General features: G+C 51.1%; 6 protein-coding genes across 6 annotated transcripts; 3 read left to right on the top strand and 3 right to left on the bottom strand.

Annotated features, from left to right (window-relative positions):
• Positions 1-79: 79 nt before the first annotated feature.
• DACRYDRAFT_67649 (phosphotyrosine protein phosphatase) lies at positions 80-2,387 on the bottom strand. Its single transcript, XM_040775853.1, has 6 exons — positions 2,108-2,387; positions 1,931-2,047; positions 577-598; positions 378-513; positions 259-320; positions 80-203 (listed from the first exon to the last, which is right to left on the bottom strand). The coding sequence occupies exons 1-6, from the start codon at positions 2,224-2,226 to the stop codon at positions 102-104; spliced, it is 558 nt and encodes a 185-aa protein (XP_040627790.1). The 5' UTR covers positions 2,227-2,387; the 3' UTR covers positions 80-101.
• A 2,131-nt stretch (positions 2,388-4,518) lies between these two features.
• DACRYDRAFT_22748 (hexose transporter) lies at positions 4,519-6,468 on the top strand. The gene is made up of 2 exons (XM_040772937.1): positions 4,519-4,761; positions 4,811-6,468. Exons 1-2 carry the CDS (start codon positions 4,596-4,598, stop codon positions 6,238-6,240), a joined length of 1,596 nt encoding a protein of 531 aa, XP_040627789.1. The 5' UTR covers positions 4,519-4,595; the 3' UTR covers positions 6,241-6,468.
• Positions 6,469-6,727: 259 nt separating this feature from the next.
• DACRYDRAFT_116783 (uncharacterized protein) lies at positions 6,728-10,791 on the bottom strand. The gene is made up of 27 exons (XM_040770263.1): positions 10,373-10,791; positions 10,225-10,320; positions 10,136-10,170; positions 10,027-10,075; positions 9,792-9,977; positions 9,679-9,738; positions 9,606-9,628; positions 9,417-9,553; positions 9,338-9,369; positions 9,271-9,290; positions 9,147-9,213; positions 9,018-9,095; positions 8,826-8,969; positions 8,712-8,762; positions 8,579-8,650; positions 8,488-8,522; positions 8,409-8,436; positions 8,260-8,358; positions 8,006-8,206; positions 7,862-7,951; positions 7,730-7,807; positions 7,581-7,658; positions 7,490-7,529; positions 7,299-7,434; positions 7,148-7,250; positions 6,939-7,098; positions 6,728-6,869 (listed from the first exon to the last, which is right to left on the bottom strand). Exons 4-27 carry the CDS (start codon positions 10,042-10,044, stop codon positions 6,745-6,747), a joined length of 2,061 nt encoding a protein of 686 aa, XP_040627788.1. The 5' UTR covers positions 10,045-10,075; positions 10,136-10,170; positions 10,225-10,320; positions 10,373-10,791; the 3' UTR covers positions 6,728-6,744.
• Positions 10,792-12,875: 2,084 nt separating this feature from the next.
• DACRYDRAFT_95204 (peptidase M22 glycoprotease) lies at positions 12,876-14,184 on the bottom strand (the record flags this gene model as incomplete). The annotated part of the gene is made up of 5 exons (XM_040777282.1): positions 12,876-12,915; positions 12,965-13,063; positions 13,115-13,685; positions 13,742-13,843; positions 13,896-14,184. 5 exons carry the CDS (start codon positions 14,182-14,184, stop codon positions 12,876-12,878), a joined length of 1,101 nt encoding a protein of 366 aa, XP_040627787.1.
• A 1,214-nt stretch (positions 14,185-15,398) lies between these two features.
• Positions 15,399-16,664, top strand: DACRYDRAFT_100505 (TPR-like protein; the record flags this gene model as incomplete). Its single annotated transcript, XM_040767462.1, has 3 exons — positions 15,399-15,573; positions 15,635-15,796; positions 15,853-16,664. 3 exons carry the CDS (start codon positions 15,399-15,401, stop codon positions 16,662-16,664), a joined length of 1,149 nt encoding a protein of 382 aa, XP_040627786.1.
• A 1,350-nt stretch (positions 16,665-18,014) lies between these two features.
• DACRYDRAFT_16312 (uncharacterized protein) lies at positions 18,015-18,744 on the top strand (the record flags this gene model as incomplete). The annotated part of the gene is made up of 2 exons (XM_040771186.1): positions 18,015-18,245; positions 18,355-18,744. The coding sequence occupies 2 exons, from the start codon at positions 18,015-18,017 to the stop codon at positions 18,742-18,744; spliced, it is 621 nt and encodes a 206-aa protein (XP_040627785.1).
• Positions 18,745-19,060: the final 316 nt, after the last annotated feature.

Here is a 19,060-nt window from a genome sequence, read left to right as displayed (position 1 = left end):
TCGTTACCATTTCATCTTCATTGAAGACAGGTCAAGGACCAACGAGCTTTGCGCTTATTGGAACGTACCTAGAACACCTGTCACATAATACAGTTGGTCTACTACAGTTGGCCAGTCTTCTTGGACATGTTCTCTTGGAAAACATCATCAAGAAATCCGTTCGAGTACGAAAGACACTGGTCATAGGCCTTCTGGAAACCATGCTTTTCTCTGTGTGTGAATGCCGACAGTGGACCGAGACAGCCCGACGCAACGCACCATTCCTCCATAGTACGGGTCATCAATGACTCTACCATCTCCATACTCTCCAAAGAGCTGAACTACAAGATTCCGATATCATCATCAACCGACACGAAAGACATTGAAGAATTGCGCACCTATGGATGATGCGCCCTTCGGCTTCATCCGTGTCAGGTTGGAGAGATTCTGACGGTCAGCAGCTAGGATGTAGTGAAATTCGAAGAAGTCGTCCTTGTTGACGGCGCGAGCCAGGTGGTTGATCGGTATCTTGTTCTATCACGAAGAGACAAGTCAGTTTTAGAGCACAAATGGCCAGACCGTAAAAAGCGTACATACCTCTTTGCATATCTGCACTGTCCTACAAATGGTTAAGGCGGTTAGCAAGACGCATCGCAACGAAACTCCAGCAGCCCAAAGCAACTACAAGATTCAACTCAAACCAAGCTATGTAAGAAAGAATGGGTCCATGAATTGGACGGAATGTCCTTGCATGTTTTGGTGCTGTGGTGGACAGTACAGTGTGCGCAGGCGGTGATCGAAGAGTTGACGATGCGACGGTAGCAAACCCATCATGCGAATGTCGAGGATAATTCTCGGAGCGATCGGAATGCGCCTGGTTCCAAAACAACGGGCGGACCAGGTTATTGAGGGATCGAGTGAACGTCGCCGACGCTGGGCTCGGAAAAATGTAGGAATATTGTGGCTTGAGATCTGCGAGTGTTCTCGGATGGCAAGAAACCACCTTGATGCAAGGGTCGAGCCGACGCCATCGGTGCTCGCCAGCACAGGTTGGTGGTTCCCCTCTGATAGCCGATGAGATGTTGACGCCACATCCCAATCAGGTGATTGAATCGAGGAGGCTTTCAAGGAATCTGGTGGGCCGTGTTACTCATCTTCAGCCTTGAAGAATAGGAAAGCTGACGGTTCGACGCTCTATCGTCAGCATCTGGCGGTTAGGCACGGAACCAAGGTTCTGAAGGACTCTTACTCACCAAGGAACGACAGTTCCATGCTTCTGTTGTTAACGCTGCCAGTCTCTTCGCAGCCCCAGGGTCGCGGCTATAGGGCGACTGTCACAGGTCGTGGCCGGAAAGAGGAAGCAGGCACATAGCCGCCAATGCCGCCGTACCCGCAGGACCGACGATCGGCGCGGTAACGCCAGCAACCCCGCGGCGCGCTCCTAGCCCGGTGGGCGAGCGGATGAAAGGAACAGCCACAGAAAGCTACCGCAAATAGTGCAGCTTCCAACTTGCTCGCTGTACTGTGTAAGGGTAGGAAGGCGGGTGGGAAGGAGGTAGGGACGATGGATAGGTTTCGGGAAGACAGCAAGGCGGGAAGGAGTTGGAGTGGAGCAAGATATGGGAGTTTCACCGAGGCAGTCAGAGCCACCGGAGATTTGAGACGGAGACACGTTCGGGAGCAGTGGAGGCGGAGTGATAACGGAGATCATGTATTGGTGGCGGAGGAGACCGGTGGTAGGTAGCAGGTAGTCGACAGCCAGAGCTTCGGGGAGATCTCGGGATCGAGAGGCCTTTGCAGGATGACCATGCTCCGATGAGTCGGTTCAGATCAAAGTGGAGAAAATGGAACAGAACCGTGGGAGAAAGGAAACAATGACGTTGTTGAGGCACTTGCCCAGATTCAGAAGGAAAGAAGGAAGCCAAACATGTCGTAAATCAAGAAAACGCACCGAACGTCTGGTTCCTCACCAACATGGTACGCTGCTGTGCCTGCGCTGTCCACATGAATGCTCTCTGCCCTTCCGCGCTGACTAGCGGCGTGCTTAAGCACGGCCTCCCCAAGCGGGCTGGACGCGACTAGCCGTCGGTCACCTGACTCATAATGTTCGCGCAAACAGAGGACTGACCTGCGACAAATGTTTCCCAAGCAGACGACGAGAACTTTCACTTTCGTGTCTCTCGATATGGCAGCTTGGTCTACATCGCCCTCCAACCCGGCGGTGAAATTCGTATCCGCTGCGTTCATCCTAAGCTTTTCCGTGATCGTTCCACCGTGAGTCAAAGAGTCTGCAGAATTCAATCGTCGTCCGAGCTTGTTCCCAGGCGAGTCCTCCGTTTCAACCTTAATGAATACAAGCGATTCGCAAGCCAGAAGAGCTATTAAGCCGGAGATTCTCCGGTAGTCTTCCAACCAGGCGAGTCAACGAACTCGAAGCAGGGGATCCAACCAACGATCTTCGACCAAGACTTTCAGGGTCTGTAGCGGAAACAATCCGAGAACAACTTGAACACGTGGCTCCGTCAGAGCTTCTCCTTGTCCCTGCGTTCTGATGAGGGAAAACCTATGGTCCGTGGTTTTCCCTATTGGCAGACAAAGGCAGACAAGCCGCTTGCACATCGGACTTATGAACCAATTGGCTGTGCATCTATCTCTTCACTGATGGATCGGCATATCGGGTTCAGGGCTCGGGCTACATGCCTTTTGTCTGCACTTCCCTGGTCCTCGCTCTGAAGAAAACTGCACGGAAAGCTCGAGTTGGCTATTGATCTGACGTGATGATGGGGCGATGATAGCCTCGCAGCTCTGACAGAGGAGCTCACAATCCCCATGGGGATCCCGCTACACGGCATCCTTTGTCACATCTTGTGGTCACTCGCACGAGACCTGGCCCAAATCCAAAAACAGTTGGCGCCGCAGTCCGTTTCTCTGTTCTCTCATTTCGGCTCGGCTCGGCTCCCTTTTCTCCGCGGTTTCCCAGAGGCTTGAGGTCGTTTTGCCAGCGCAGCACAACGGCCGACGACACAGGTTGGCCACCCACCCCTCCCGGGGCTCCTCGAAAGAACGCTGTACGGCATGCGGGTGCCCATCCGGAGCCGCTTGACGAGCTTGCTATATTCGCACATATTCTGTTTTCGCAATTTGCTGATACGCACGCGGGGCAGCTTCGCGAATTCGTCGACCATCAGGTGAACGAACCTATCACCCCGTTGTCCATACACAAAGGGCCTCCCCGGCATTGGTCGGCCAGGAAGAGTGAAAATTCATAATCACACTGAATTTTCTACCGATTTTGCAGGTGTCCCAAGGTGTTTCGTTCTTTCGACGCTGCGCGGAACCAGCGGGCCGCCCGATCTCACCGTCTCCCTGAAAGGAGTGTACGTCACCTGCCACCGGGGGCGAGTAAATGCCCCATCGCAGCCACTCATTGATCCGGGTATTAATCGTTCTATATTCCCCCAAACCAACAGTTGCACTCCGGCTTATTCCGCAAGAGGCTCGGCCTCATGCAGTCCCTGAATGACGGCCCCGTTTTCTCAGGAGCTGAGACACAACAATACAAAAGAGCGACAAAGGATTTCGAATACGGCGGGAATAGGGTTTGCGCGGCGAGTCGCCGGGAAAAACTGCGGCTCGGAGGCAATGGCGAGCGCGGGGAATGGGCAGGATCTCAATCGGCTCACTCTGCGTAACGATCTCTCCGGCGTGACCATGCGTGCCAGGTCTGACAAACCGTGCACCACGCTAAACCACCGAATCTTCGCCGCCCCTCACCCAATTACGTACATTGTGCTCCTTTCCTCCCGCCCAAGACTTCGCAAGTTCCATCTCGCTCGGAGCTGTATTAGAGTCTTGGCGCGGTTCTGGCGTGTGGTGCGGTCAGATTGCTCGATGTGGGCTGAGCGCATCGGCCGGAGCATTGCTTGGAATAGAATTATGTCCTGCCAAGGGAATTGCAGCGTAGTTCGCTGCTGGTGCATTAATATATTGCTTCAGGTTATGGACAGGTTTGGGTGTTGCAGACGTCGAGCCTTGGTGGTTAGACGAGGAATTTTCCGATTGCCCGTGGGGTCCATTAACACCCCAGATGAGAGAAGACGGCCCCAGGAATGCTAATAGTCCGGAATTTTTCCGCTTGATCTCTTGTCCGGACGTATCGGGCTGGAAGCAACCCGCAGTGCACGTCAAAGGCGGCTCTCACGCAGCGCGGAAGGCGGGCGCTTCCAGTCTTACCGTGACATTTGTGGGCCATTTGCTTCGATTTTTTTGGCAACAGACACTAATTGGGTAAACACAAGAAGGAACAGAACAAGCGGGTATGCTTCCCTGTGCCTAGCACTCTCCGTTCAGCATCGGCACGGACCCCAGAATGGCGGTTAGTCCGCATACCCCCGGCTGCAACTGACATGCCCAACATACCCCATGTCGCAAGACATATAAGCCCATCGTCTTCGCCCTGGATCACAGCACAACCCCCACGGGATCCCCGCATTTCTTTGCCTCTTCGGCTACCGTACTTCACCACCTTCGACAAGATTCTCGGTATCCTTTGGACGCGCAAACACTATAACAGGCAGTAATTGCCAGTCTTCGCACACCACACACCGAACGCAAAGATGGCTCCAGGCGCCGTCAGTAACAAAGAGCCCACTGCGCTCGCTATCGCTGAGTTGCTTGACCCCCGACCATGGTATAAGAATGGTCGTTTACTTGCACTCAATGCCTGGATCTTCCTGTTGCTCATCACCTCGTACACCAACGGCTACGATGGCTCCATGATGAGTGCGTCTCCATCCCAATTTACGGTGATCGCGTGCTGATGTTGTCCTAGACGGTCTCCAGATCCTCGACCAATGGAAAGGCGCTATGGGCAACCCAGCGGGTGGCAAGCTCGGTCTGTTGAACGCGATCCAGAATATCGGTGCTCTGTGTGCGACCCCCATCGCCCCTTATGTCACCGATGGCATTGGACGCAAGCTCGCCATTATCTGGGGCGCGTCGCTCATGATCATCGGCACTGCCGTGCAATCTGCGGCTCAGAGCGTGGGCATGTTCACCGGTGCCCGTTTCCTGATCGGCTTCGGGCTCACTTTCGCCGCCAACGCCGCCCCCCTGCTGGTTTCTGAGCTCGCATACCCACCCCATCGTGCCCCGCTTGTATCGACATACAACTCCCTCTGGTATTCCGGCTCGATCGTTGCTGCATGGACGACTTTCGGCACTTTCCGCATCAGCACCGAGTGGGCATGGAGGATCCCCTCCATCCTGCAGGGTCTACCTTCCGTCCTTCAGGTCTGCCTCATTTGGTTCTGCCCCGAGTCACCCCGTTGGCTCGTCTCCCGCGGCAAGCATGAGAAAGCACTCAACATCCTCGCATACTACCACGGACGTGGAAATGAGCAGGACCCCCTTGTTCAGTTCGAGTACAACGAGATCAAGGAGGCCATCGCACTTGACAAGGAGATTGCCAAGAACGTCGGGTGGCTCACGCTCTTCTCCACCCCGGGCAACCGCCGTCGTATGCGGATCATCATCGCTATCGCCTTCTTCTCCCAATGGTCTGGCAACGGCCTGGTATCCTACTACCTCAACCTCGTCTTCTCCGCCATCGGCATTACCTCTCAGACCGACCAGACGCTCATCAACGGTATCCTCCAGATCTTCAACCTCATCGTGGCCCTCATCGCCTCCTTCCTCTGTGATCGTGCTGGTCGTCGTGTCCTCTTCTTGACTTCCAACGTGGGAATGCTCCTTTTCTACGTGATGCAAACGATCTGCTTCGCACAGAACTCCATCACGGGCTCGCAAGCAGCAGGGCACGGTGTTATCGCCTTCATTTTCCTATTTTATCTCGCTTACGATATCGCCTATACCCCGCTTATCGTCTCCTACACCGTGGAGATCCTGCCATACGCGCTGCGTGCCAAGGGCTTCACCATCTTCAACTTCACTATCTCTCTTGCCCTTATCTTCAACCAGTATGCTAACCCCATTGCCATGGACGCCATTGGCTGGAAGTACTACGTCGTCTACGACTGTGTTCTCGCATTCGAGATCGTCTTCATGTTCTTCTACTGCGTCGAGACGAAGAACCGTACCCTCGAGGAGACCGCAGCTCTGTTCGACGGCGAGGACAAGGTCGATACCATCGCTGCCCGTGCTGGTACCCAGGCTGGAGTGGACGCTGCTCTTGGCAGGCACCCCGCTGATAACAAGCAGGACGAGGAGTACGACGAGAAGCACGAGCACGAGCACGTGTAAACTTTTCCTCGCTTCCTCTGTTCTTCCATTCACCCTCTAGGACGAAGGTAATGACCCGGAATGATGTCGATGTCTTTTTCCTTGTATTCCTACAAACGTAACACATCTCTCTACTTGGGCAGGGAGGACGAGCTCCCTGACTTTCGATTTTCTTGCATATGGATGGCTTCTTACGTAGAAAATGTTCTATCTAAAATCTACATCTACAGATGCGCGAGCATTTGAACGGCTAGATAAATAAGCCAACCGGAACGTGACCAATTTGGGCGGACATCATCGAGTTAAGCAGTGTGGAGAAACAGGACGATTCATTAACCTGTCGCTGTGGAGTATTCGCGTTCGTACATCTGGTCTTTCCAGTATTCCCTCCTGACCGCGCGTCCACCCTGCTAAATACTGCAACTCGGAATAGATACAAATCATTATTCACGTCGAGCATGTTACATTGTATCATTGATTCTCTACATCGGTAGTCCAGTTCCAGCTTGAAATATTTGTCTTGCCCTAGTTTGACTCTGCACTATCTTTCGAATATTGCATTTCGCTCAGAACTTTCATCGCATATTCTAGAAACGCTCTGCGTGCCCGTACATCTCGCTCGTCAGTTTCGTCTATCTTAGTTCCTGTATCTATCGCAATGAGCGGTGGTCAGTTGGGAACATTTGAAGTGAACAAGCACAATCGAAACAGGCACGCACCAAGGTAGGCCTTCTTGAGCTCCCGGACGGCTGTTTGCATGGCTCCACCGATGCCCTGAAGTGCCTGACTGTAATAACCTGACAGGCCGTTGACGAGAATATGACCGCTCGTGGTGAGAATGGTGCTGTCGTCAGTAGTTAAGGCATGGACGATGAGCTCCTGGGGATGATGTTGAAAACCTGATACTTCTGTTTTCCACTCGGCTTACCTTCGATGCAGCTACGAATCCTCTGCCTTTTCCTTCCATCACCTTTTCATATGTTGGTGTCAACTCTTGTTGAATGTACTGAGCAAGATCTTTCCTTGCATTCCTATTTATCAAATGAGCATTTAACCCAGGAGCGGCCACGTAGACGTACCGCCGTGCTGCACCCATCTCATCTCCGCAATGATATGCTGCCTCTTTTATCCTCTGTCGAAATGCCCTTTTCTCTGTTCTCCCAATACTGCTGAGAAGCTTCCGCAAGTTCTCGTTTCCGAGGTACTCCAACTTATCTGCAAACAGACCTTGTCAGGGTGGTGGCTGATTGATCTGAGTACGAGACAATACCGAGTTCTCCAATAATCCAGGCTGCTTCGTCAAAGAGGGACTGAGAGCTAATCAATATACAGAACGTCAACCATGCAAGCGATTTCCTTACATCCGTGATATCAATTAAGAATTGACGAATGGTAAGAAACGCTTGGTTCCAAGGCAGCACCATCATTTCGATAAAAGACTGGCAATGGCCTGATTGATATCAATGCCAACGTACACCCCTCTGCGATCCGGTCGGCATGTGGCTCTCACTACTAGAGCCTTGGTTATGGGCTCGTCATATCGGTCTTTGAAAATTGCGTCTGGATTGTGCCTTAAGTGTGCTGCTAGCTGCATGGACTAAGTAAAAGGCTGTTCAAAAAAGGGTAGATACATTGATCGCACCTTCTGGGCTGCTTCAAGCATAATGGGCACCATTCCGTTGACCCAGTCAAAGCTCTTACTGCATAGTTGGGCCAGCCTGTCATCCAAACGCTACATTTAGGCGTCAGGAAACAATGACGTAGAGGGGTGTCAATAGCCACATACATACTGTACCCTGTCCTGTTCGCCGCCGAAGAAAGCCGATAGCGCGTTCGACAGGTCAACGTTTGCCTGGCCTTCAGATGAGAAAAAGTTAAGGATGCGTTCTGCGGTCAACACCAAGTCCCGCTCCAGGCGGGCGGCATGCAGCTTCAGATTTGTCTCTCCCTCTGACATTAGATAGGCACGAAGTTGAGGAATCTGGGTCTGCGATACGGTCACCAAGAATGCCTTGATTCTTTCACCTAGTGGGAACGTACTTCGTCTACATTTCCATGACAACCATCTGACCGTCTTTTCTTGAGTTCTTGATAGCATTCTGCTGCCACCGAAAAGATACGAATAGAGGAAGTGTCCATCTGTGACCCTAGGTTAACTTGACAGGTTGACATAACTCTAGCCATAGCACCTTCGGGAGCCACTTCTCGAGAGTCGCCCTGGACACATGAGTAGTTGATCACCAGAAAGCAGGCCAGATAGACACTCACGACATTCTCTTCTTTGCATATCCATTTCTCGCAAGCTGAGCATACACGCACAAATCAATGACTACGGAAAGCTGGAGATGTTAAAACAAACCATGACAGTATTTCGGATCTTGAATCTAGCAGCCTTGATGCTCGTTTCCAAGCTTTGGATATGATTGTTAGCCTGTTATCATGATCCAGTCAGGACGGTTGGACTTGATAAGATCGGAAGATGGAAGATTCACATCTCGAAGTGTCTCGTCATCGTCGAGCATAGGCCAATCATCGCAATCTGCCTTGAAAAAAGCAAATCGGTCAACATCTTCACCTGCGATCTTTTCATATGAATATGGACCCACCATCCTCCCTGAAGTAGGATTGTCGGAGGCGTCCTCATGCCTTGCTCGCTTCCTTGGCCTCTCTTCAGTTTCGCTGTCATCTTCTTCCAGAGCCGTTTTCAAAGCACCCCATTCTTCGAGCTCTTCTTCCCATCTCTTCATCTCCTGGTAGTCTTATCAGAACATGCCCCAAATGTGCTACAAATCAGTTACTTGAAGAGTACTATCAACTTCATGATGAGAATCTTCTGTCATAAACTCTTCTTGGTGGGAATCATCTCCAATACCGTGCTGTACTAGAAGTGAGTGAATTGACATCGCAGCGCATCTGTGGGAGCTCACATCACACTGTGTGCATATGAATACAAGTTGAGCTGGCCTTCCCATTAAGCATTCCTTTTGACACAACCTATAAATCAAGAATGAGAATTAATACTTGTAAACGAACATGTGAACTGATGCCTACCTTGCCAAAGAGCGTGCAATCTGGGTCATTCGTCAGCAAATAATTGGAAAAACATGCTTCAGCATACTTTGTTTTCCTCGCAACGCTCAATGGGGGCAACTAAGAAGGTTTTTCACTATTGTGAGGTCGTTCGGTTATATGCTTACCAATACATATAATCGCCGCTTGCATCAGAGCACGTTCAGCCCCTGCTGAACGAAGATAATCAGTGTCGCCGAGGCCGGGAGAGTCTAAGAAATTTAGGCCATTTTGTATCAGATCACTTGTAACCCAGCGGTATTCCCTGTATGACAACATAAATTCAAAGCATGGGAGACACGTTGTATGCACAGTACATTTTAATGGGGAGTTGCAGGGCCTAGAAACTGGTCAACAGAGTGCCCTGTGGACTATGTAAAATCCACGTACCATCTGACCCACATCGGGGCTCGGACCAGGGGTACCCAGAAGATTCCCGGATCTTACCTCCTTCAAGACGAGACAAATGTAAAAAAATGCATGACAAGATGTGTCGCACTTACTCCTGATTTTTGAGAGTCACCCTCATTGATAACGATTGTGTTGCCGAGTTGACCGAAGAACGGAGAGCCCGCGATCAAGCTTTCCAAAGTCCGACGATTCTGGATGACGTTTCGATCTACTTTTCTTTGGGGCAGGATTAATGCGGAGTAAAGTCGTATTGTCAGAGTTACAGACCGGCCAAAAATCTGGACAACATATATCAACGCTTGTGGCTGCGTATAGCCCTACACTTACTGTTGATAATGCATCCATAGTAGCAGCCAGCTCATCTTCATCTTGATTACTGTGTCATAAGCACCAGAGATTAGTTTCAGAATAAACTAACTGAGCCTGTGTGACATACTGATCGGTCGCGTCATCCAACAGACTTCGTATTGCCTTCGGGAATAAGGAGTTTGGAACCGGTCTCTAGAATAGTGAAACGCAACTCACTCGTGTCAATTCTTCAGCGGTAAAGAGCTCAAAGGCTCTTTTAGATGTATTGGCTTATGCGAAGGCTATATTTGTGGGATGATGAGTGCCTACACCCTGTTTCTGATGTCAGAGTTGTAAGAAAATGGAATATGCCTTGAACACTCTCCAGTGAGCCCACTTTGTTGACGGAAGCGCCAAGCAGAACATTTTGTAGCTTGCTTTTTCCTGCGGCCATCGGACCGACAAAAGCCACGTTCACCGATGGTGGTTGATTGCAGGCTTGGATGACTGTTTGAAGGAAAGATGTCCATATTGTTTGTGAGTCAGCGAGCGTATGAGGCATAAGGTCCAGAAGGTTTTGGGCCGCCGTTCGTAGGGTTACATAGCGAGTCACAGAGGGAGATATCCCTTCAGCACCCGTCCCGGGTGATGCTGCGGATCTGGTCGATCCCCTCAGGCCATGTCGCCCTTTTCTACGCTCGAGCACAGCCCGCATAACACGACCCAGATCGCCAGAACGGCCTGGATCTGGAACATCAAGACCGGTCGTTGTTCCTTCCATTGCGAGGATACAAGTGGAGTGGGTGTTGGTAGATGCTGTGAGTAGATCTCTATGGGCAGGTGGTGAGAAGTGGAAGAGATGTCCCGCATCAAACAGCCGCATGAAGGCCACTTTTATACCGAGCCGTCAGCCGTCAAAATTGAGCGGAAGTGCGGGGGCAAAACAGTGATGCATTTGTCAATTTGTGGGATATGGAGGGCGGAATGACCGTCGCGTAGGCGCAACACTGGCAGATTTTTTCTTGATAACCAAACGTACGCTTTCCGCAGTGAATATACGAGACACAATTGAGTATAGACACTGGTGTTAAGCACAGATAGCGGCCAATGGACCATTGGAAATGCGTGAAGAAAGACTTTGGGCGGCGAAAGCACGCGCTTTCGGTCCCTTCCTGATTGCCTCCGTTTTCCTTCCAAAACATCCGGTCGTCTCTGGTTCAAACTCCCAAATGCGCATACACCTTTCATCGCGATCGTTGTATTTCCAATGTAGAATGATATCTTGTACCGATATAATCATCTATATCATCGCTTTAAGACCGTCCGTCTGGTGAGACACCCGGGATGCAACAAGACATACACGAACTCGTTTGTATTGTGTTCATCCCAAATGTAATGGCTACAAATTATGTGGACATTGTAGACGTTGTTGGCTTTTTGCAGTATTAGTAAGGGGCGGCACATCCAGGGGAGGCGCGAGGAAGAAATAGTTCTTTCCCGAGTAATTTTTTCCGATGCCCCCTCTTCGGAGACAAAGTTCCTACAATGCCCCTTCCGAGGCAATTGCCCTAAGTACCCTCTGTTCTTCACATGTGCTGCGTCTTCGCGTCGTCATTGTGGCAGTGAGAAAGAAAATCATATTTTTGAATAGTTCAGGGGTCCCACAAGTTTTGGATGTTATAGTACAGAAAAAATTGCCTAATCAAAGAGCGAAATCTATCTCAGTCATTTTGGTACATTGCTGTTATTATAACCCTCAAATAACACCTCTACTTAGGAGTATATATTCTAATTTCTTGATAACACCATATGTAAATGTGACTGGAAGACCCCTAAACTCTCTCATTTATGAGTTTCTTGTCACTGCCACAAAGACGACGCGCAAATACGCAGCACATGTGAAGAAGAGGGGCATTTAGGGTAATTGCCTCCGGAGGGGCATTGTAGGAACTTTGTCTCCGAAGAGGGGGCATCGGAGGAAATTACTCTTCTTTTCCTGAAAACGCAGGAAGAGTACGTAGCTCTGTGCTGCACATTCAAATTTCGAGTTCGGATCCGACATTCGAACGACCCTTCGAACGACATGCCGAGCTCGGCCAGAACGGACTCTTGGAAGGAAGAGTGGACCCTATACACAGCCTTAGGTAATATAGATCAGGAATAGATTAGGTAGTAGTCCGAAAGTCCGAACCGGACCGAATACAGGAGGATTTGAGGACTCTCTCGTTCGGCTCTCTTGCCATCACTTACCTTACACCTAATACGACACCTCTACTCTACAGTCAATCCTTACTTTTACCCTCTGATCTCCTTATTCCAACTGTGGATTCTAATCCTCGCACCGACCCTAACCCTAACACTCGTTATTCGCTTTCGAGTCCTTTCGGCAACGCCGCCATTTCGGACTCTCGTCTTCGGATTGCTTGCGCCTTAGGCAGGCATTGGTCACGCTCCGGCCTGGGGTTTAGAATCGCCTATCGAACCCTTGAATCCACCTTCGGACTTCCTTTCCCTTAGAGTCAACCGTCGATTAGGCCACTACTGGACCACTAAACTGCTACTACCTAGACTCGAACTACCACAGTCAACTCCCCCTCCAGCGGACTTACTCCTGACGCCTCATTGAGAGGTAGAGAGTACAGCTCTAATCGTCCTCGTGGTGTCAGTTCTTTGGCCCGTTCCGACGCACATTCAGGTGAGAAAGAGCGCTTATAGCTTGCATCGCACCATTATTGAAATGAACCCAGACGTCGATCCATACGATGCCAGCTGGTCAATAGTTTCTCAATCCGGCCAATCTCGAGCACATATCCGTTTTCTGTTACGTAACGGAGTTATGCAGAAAACTTTCTTTTCTAATACATACAGATTGAGATTCCATCGCCGCCCTATCGCCGCCACTTGACATGCACCTCATCCGTCCTGAATCTGGGCATTTATTAGTGACAAACTGTATGGTTAATGGTCGCGAGCCTACCTCTGCGTACACGTGCACTCTGGCAGTTCCGCGCTTTCTCCCATCCGGAATGCAAGCATACCCGCTTGGGCGATCATGATACCATTATCGATGCAGAATCTGGACCAGAACGTCAATGGTTTTCACAACAGTGAATAACAGTCGACGTGCCTCTCATCAGTCGCAAACACCTTACCTCCCCGTTCCTCGGCCATGCGGCCCATCATCTGCTGCAGCCTCTCGTTGCTCCCCACACCGCCCACAACTAGCACTTCCTTGCTCCCTACATGGGCCATCGCACGTTCCGTAGTTTCGACCAGCATCGAGTAAACCGTTTCTTGGAGGGAAAAGCACAGGTCTTGTGGGGTGATCACGTCCAGTGTGGGATCATTGAGTTCCTGCTCCGTCGGGTTGGGGCGGAAACGCTTGTCTTGTGTGTACACCTCCGCATTCGTGAGGATCCCACTAAGGCTCACATCCATACCCTTCGTCGCATATGGTAGTGGTAACAGTCTCTTCCCGCGTTTCGCCTCCTGCTCGATGTTATATCCTGGTGCAGGGTCGTTCGAGAGCCCGATGACGCGTGCGAATCGGTCGAGCATGTTACCAACCGCGATATCTAGTGTTTCGCCGAAAATACGATACCGCTGGCGGGAGTACGCGATTACTTGTGTGTTCCCACCCGAGACGTAGAGTACGATTGGATTGGATGCACCCGTGATGAGACGACCCATCTCGATGTCTGTGTTTCAGGAGATCTCAGCGATGCGCGCGATTCTGCACAAGGGGAGAACGTACGTCCGACACAGTGATTCACAGGTATTAGGGGCTTGTGATATAAAAGAGATAGAGTTCGGGCCACCAGTGCTGTTGTCTGTAATGGCGCGCCCATGCCCGGTCCTGATAGTGCTCATGAGCAGGAGGGCACGAGCAATAACAGGAGCAGGCGCACCTTTCGTGTAGCATATGCAATCCAGATCTTGCATCGTTACTCCCGCTTCCTCAAGAGACTTGTTAATCACGTCAATAGCCCATTCGCGATGATGTTGTGCTGTATCCCTTGGTAGGAAACCTTCGCCTGGAGGGGTGATGTAAGTGTGCCGGACGTTCGAAAGCACCTTTGGCGGTTCGTCGGGGTAATGGGCCATGACACCCGCGCCCAGTTTATTGGCACTTCCCTCTATTCCGAGAGCTAGAAGGCGATGTTCCGGTGGCTGTAGAGGAGCATGCTTAGGCGGCATGATGGTGAGAACTGCGTGCAAAGACTGAAGAACGGCGACGAGTCAGTATAAACGAGGACCAAGTCGATGTCGGCGTTAGTGTGGGGTTTCTTATCGCCGTCAGGGCCCCTGAGCCAATTTTGTTCGACTTCAGGATGAGTCAGTTCTGCACTGAACAATACACAGGTGTGCTGCACATCCTAATTTCGAAGCCGGATTCGACGTTCGAACGACACTCCGAATGAGGTTCGAAAGGACTCCAACAAGATAGTAGAGGGAAACGGACCCTACAGTATACACAGCTTTAGGTAATCATGGATTAGAAATGGAGTTAGGATAGTTAGTCCGACGTCCCAATCATCTCCGAACATATATAGGGAGGATTCGAGTACTTCGGAACAGGGACTCTTTTGCCTCCCCATATCTTCCCTTCCCTCTTACACTACACCTTTAACTTAGAGTCATTCCTTATCCTCCTTCTCTCTCGCATTGAGCACTCCGAACCTTCGTTCCAGCCTTCGAATGACGCTCCGAGTCTGTCACATTCAGTCCCTTCGATTCGAGCCTGCCCTTTCGACTCGAATGCCAGAGAGTCCGAACGGTCCTCACTCTTATCCATCTGTGCCACGGCTCCCCCCTCCCCTTGTCCGCACTTTTGCAGCCCTCCCATTGGGTCAAACAGAGAATTGACGGCTCTGACTGACGCACAGCCACAGCACAGCCACATTATGCTGGCGTCCTTAAAGCCAAAAAATAATAATTTCTCGCATTGTGATTTATTTCAAATATGTAAATACTATGTTGATGTAAGAGTAGATTTCATTCCCAACTTGTTCGAGGTGAAATGATTTCCAATTTCAATGTTAGGGTCCTCAAGTTTGTTTTTGCGAGCAGCGGACCCTGAAGTGCGGACAAGGGGGGGGGGAGAGGTGGGGCAGTTTCTTCAGTTCAGAGTTGGGAACGAACTCCGACTTCTGCCTCGAACTAGCTATATCTTCGGAACCGACTTCGATTACTGGCAACGCTTCACTTGCGAACTAACATCTACGCCGTGACTGTCTACTCCCCCTCCAGCGGACTTACTCCTGACGCCTCATAGGGAGGTATAGACGCGTCAATATCTTTTGACCACCTTTATTCCAAGAACAGCTGGTCACATAAAACGATTGATCGTGTTGAACCCATAAGGTCCCGCAGTGTGATCCAAGCACTGGCTCAATCCACGAAAGTCGACCATGGCGCTTCCACAACCCCCCAGCGCAGCCGACGTGCAACGCGCTCTAAGCGCCTTCGACAAAATGCCACTTTTCATGAAGTCTCTTCCTTCCGAGCAAAACGATTCGGTGTCGGACGAACCGAACGTTGCGTTGGAGGCGCTCCAGAGCTTGGTGTATGAGGGCACGCCTGACGGTACGTGCGTACATCTCGTTTCCCTTACGTGCACGTAATTCTAATATGTTCTCAAAAATAGAGATAGCCCAGAACTTCAAGGATCAGGGAAATGAATACTTTCGAGGCAGGAGATGGAGGGAGGCAGCGAGCTTCTATTCTCAAGGCGTTGACGCGAAGCCCGAGGATGCGAAGTTGCGTGAAAGCCTGTTGCTGAATCGTGCAGCGTGCAATTTGGAGCTCCGTGCGTTTCTTATCACTGCATTCTATGGTTTGTACAGACTTGCTGACTTTGCATAGAGAACTATCAAAAGGTGCTCGCAGACACCAGCGCTGTCCTCTCCCTCAACACACGGGCAGGAAAGGCCTTCTTTAGAGCCGGTGTCGCGCTTACCAAGCTATCTCGGTATGACGAATCTATCGATGCGCTCGAACGGTGTGCTGCGCTTCAACCGGATGACGCGGGCGTCAAGAAGGCTCGAGCGGAAGCCCGGCGCGGCAAGGAGACCGAGGAACGCAAAGCGCGCGAGAAGCGGGAGAAGGAGGCGTTGCGTCAGGCGGTGGAAAGTGCACTACAAGCGCGCGCAATCGTCCCCGTAACGACGCAGAGCCCGCCACCTCAGGAAGCCTACCCCTCATTTGACCCCTCCTCCCTCTCCTCTCCCTCTTCTTCGTCAGAATCGTTCACCCCTCCTCTTGCGACAACATCCCTTCTCATACCGGTGCTACTTCTCTACCCGCTTCAAGCGCAAACGGACTTCCTCACAGGCTTCCCCGAGTCTGCCACTTTCGCCGAGCAAATCACTCCCGTCCTCGAGCCCACACCTCCGTGGGACACTCAAGGGGAATACACACCGGGGAGTGTGAGCTTGTACGTGGTGACGATGAGAGGAAGGGTTCTCAAGCTTGGGTTAGGGAGGAGGCTAGTGGACGTCTGGCCTGCTGCGGCTGGAAGTGCGAAAGGTGCAAAGGCTGGGGAAGCGCAGGCAGAAGGAGGGGATGGGATCTTGCTGCGAGATGGATGGGTGGAGGTGTACGTCTTACCCAGAGGGGAGCAGGAGAGGAAGTGGGTGGAGGATACAAAGGCGAAACAGAAGGAAGGAAAGGCATGAGAAAGGGAACAATGCTCCAGCGTTGTAACACTAGGGGGGAGTCAGGGTCTTAAGAGAAGTACCATAGATACGATTCTTAGTGTAGACAGTTCTTTAAGGACTGTCTTTGTAATCAGTATTTAGGCCCCGACAATAAAAATAGTCCCGGAAGACCCTTACAAAAGTATCCGTGAAGGGACACCACTCTGGCGGGACCAAATAAGTCCCTATCCGCTGAGTTTCAGCCACTCAGGGTCCTCTGTCCGTGTCAAGGCCCCTTGCACACACAGCCTCATTGTCTCCATATCTTTTGTCCTCACCATCACCATCTCTCCTCCTCCTCCTCCTCCTCTCCTCCCACAACTGTCGGCCTCAGCACCCCACCACTCCCTCAACTCTCTCCACCTGCAAGACCCTCCCAGGAGGGTCAGCAGGAAGACTATTTGAGTATTGTCCCCCCCCTCCCTCTCGTCTCGTGTTCTCTGGCACCAGGTGCCCACTGTCAACATCAAAGACCTTCAAGCCCAGGAGAAGCAAGACAATTTCTTGCATTATCTAACATGAGTATGTTTATTATCATTATTTATTTGCCCTTGCTGATGCTCTACAGATGCCTTTTGTGACTTATGAGAGGGGCCTTTGCCATATGCCCCGTCTCCCCTCTGAATATGCCCCCAAGCTGCCAAGAGGGTTTCCAGAGCCTGTGAGGATGGAGGACACTCCCCCAGGTGAGTTCTACTGAGGTTTTTTAATTAATTAAATTATAAACTAATTATCTATCTAGGGGAACATCCTCCAAACTTCATGGGCAAGTCCCACATCTCCATCTTTGACCTTGAGAAGTGCTACCTCACACATTACACTGCAGAGCCTAGCCTTCCCAAGCGAGATGTTGAGTCAAGCCCAAAGAGTTGCTTCTCAGTTGAATACTGCAACCAAAGACTCTTCGAAGGCTCCACCAAGCACTTCAACTTGATGTCTGACAAGGAATGTCATGCTTGGTGGAATGACTTCAAGGGTTGATTCCACAAGTTCTACCATGGGGAGGGTGACTGCAAGATTGCCTTCGATCTGCAGGTGTATTCAAGGTGCCTTTGGGCACACAGCAAGCTTGACTACACAGTCTATGCCCAGTCCTTTGACCCCCCCCACTCCCATTGAGTGTACTGCAAAGGACCCCCTGCCAACACTGAGAATGCCAATGCATGGTGGGCCTATCTCAACATGAGGATGTGGACCCCCTATATCCTCCCCTGTGACTGTGTGGCAGGCATACCCCTTAGTGACGAGTACTACTCAAAACCAGGGGTATGGGAGAAATCCCTTGCCAGTCAAGAGCTTGAACAGCTCTTCAACAATGCCATGCCCACCATGATCAATGCCTGGTGGGTGCAGATGCTCATTCATGCCCACCAGCACTATCTTCTCCTCTGTGTCTTTGAGCTTGGCAACCTCCATCCCTCCCATCCCCTCCAGCTCCTTTATGACTTCAAGACCCTCAAGAAGACTTGGGCAGGTGATTTTGTGCAAGAGCAAATCAACTTGTTCATGCCTATGCTGCAGGCATATGCCCACATCCTTTGGGTGCATGCACAGGCCAAGGTGAGAGATCTCCTTGGCCTGTGCAACATGCTCCTCACCTGGCATGCTTGAAAGCCCTGGTTGCCCTCGAACCTCCCCACCCTCTACAACTACACTGGTGTACATGCAGGAAACATTCCTGACACGTACATCAAGTGATACAAGCTGGATGGTGTCTTCATCCTCGAGCCCCTCCTATGGGAGGATATTCTCAAGAAAGACCCCCAAGGCAAACTCACCTTGGAAGGACTTGAATAAGTCCAAGGTCTGGCTTGAGATGGAGTGCAAATGCATCCATGACAAGCACATTGTGGCAGGGGGTGCTCCTTTCCCTTGGGAAAGGAACAAGATCCACCCCTCTGTGAAGACATGCAAGGAGCAGAGATCTGCCAACACAGCAAATCCCCAGATGTGGGCCAAGGGCAAGCAGAAGGCCACCAACACCCTCAAGCAACTCCAAGGCAATGAGCTTTTCACAGAGGCTGCCATCCTCCACAAACAATTCTATAGCAAGGTTTGAACATGCATCAAGCTGCTGAACATCACCAATCCAAAGTTCGAAGCTGGAGCACTTGGAGTTGAGAGAAGGGGGCATCTCCTCAAAGGAGAAGAGCCCCCTGATATCAACTATGAAGGCCAGCAACTCCAAGCTGCCCTGGATTCTGTGCAAACCAAGATTACAGACCACCTGCAGAAGCTTGGCATGCAGCAGCCTCAGTCCAAGCCTCAGCCTCAGCAACCTCAGCCTCAGCCCAGCCCCAAGCCCCAGCCCCAGCCCAATGTCAGGGCACCAGCTCATTGCTTGGTCAAGAGACATGACTAAGCCTTTATGACAT

The sequence above is a fragment of the Dacryopinax primogenitus genome, assembly GCF_000292625.1.
Source record: "Dacryopinax primogenitus strain DJM-731 SS1 chromosome Unknown DACRYscaffold_11, whole genome shotgun sequence".
Classification (NCBI taxonomy): Eukaryota; Fungi; Basidiomycota; class Dacrymycetes; order Dacrymycetales; family Dacrymycetaceae; genus Dacryopinax; species Dacryopinax primogenitus.
This window is presented reverse-complemented; position numbering and strand designations above follow the sequence as displayed.

Bases quoted from the DNA above. Each gene is read 5' to 3' on its own strand.
- DACRYDRAFT_67649 (XM_040775853.1), bottom strand. From the start codon at position 2,226: ATGAACGCAGCGGATACGAATTTCACCGCCGGGTTGGAGGGCGATGTA. The intron at 599-1,930 runs GTGCGTTTTCTT...AACCATTTGTAG, and splicing joins GGTGAGGAACCAGACGTTCG to GACAGTGCAGATATGCAAAG. The intron at 204-258 runs GTGCGTTGCGTC...CACAGAGAAAAG, and splicing joins ACCCGTACTATGGAGGAATG to CATGGTTTCCAGAAGGCCTA.
- DACRYDRAFT_22748 (XM_040772937.1), top strand. From the start codon at position 4,596: ATGGCTCCAGGCGCCGTCAGTAACAAAGAGCCCACTGCGCTCGCTATC. The intron at 4,762-4,810 runs GTGCGTCTCCAT...ATGTTGTCCTAG, and splicing joins CTACGATGGCTCCATGATGA to ACGGTCTCCAGATCCTCGAC.
- DACRYDRAFT_116783 (XM_040770263.1), bottom strand. The intron at 9,739-9,791 runs GTAAGTGCGACA...CTCGTCTTGAAG, and splicing joins GTGACTCTCAAAAATCAGGA to GAGGTAAGATCCGGGAATCT. The intron at 9,629-9,678 runs GTACGTGGATTT...ACCAGTTTCTAG, and splicing joins GCCCCGATGTGGGTCAGATG to GCCCTGCAACTCCCCATTAA.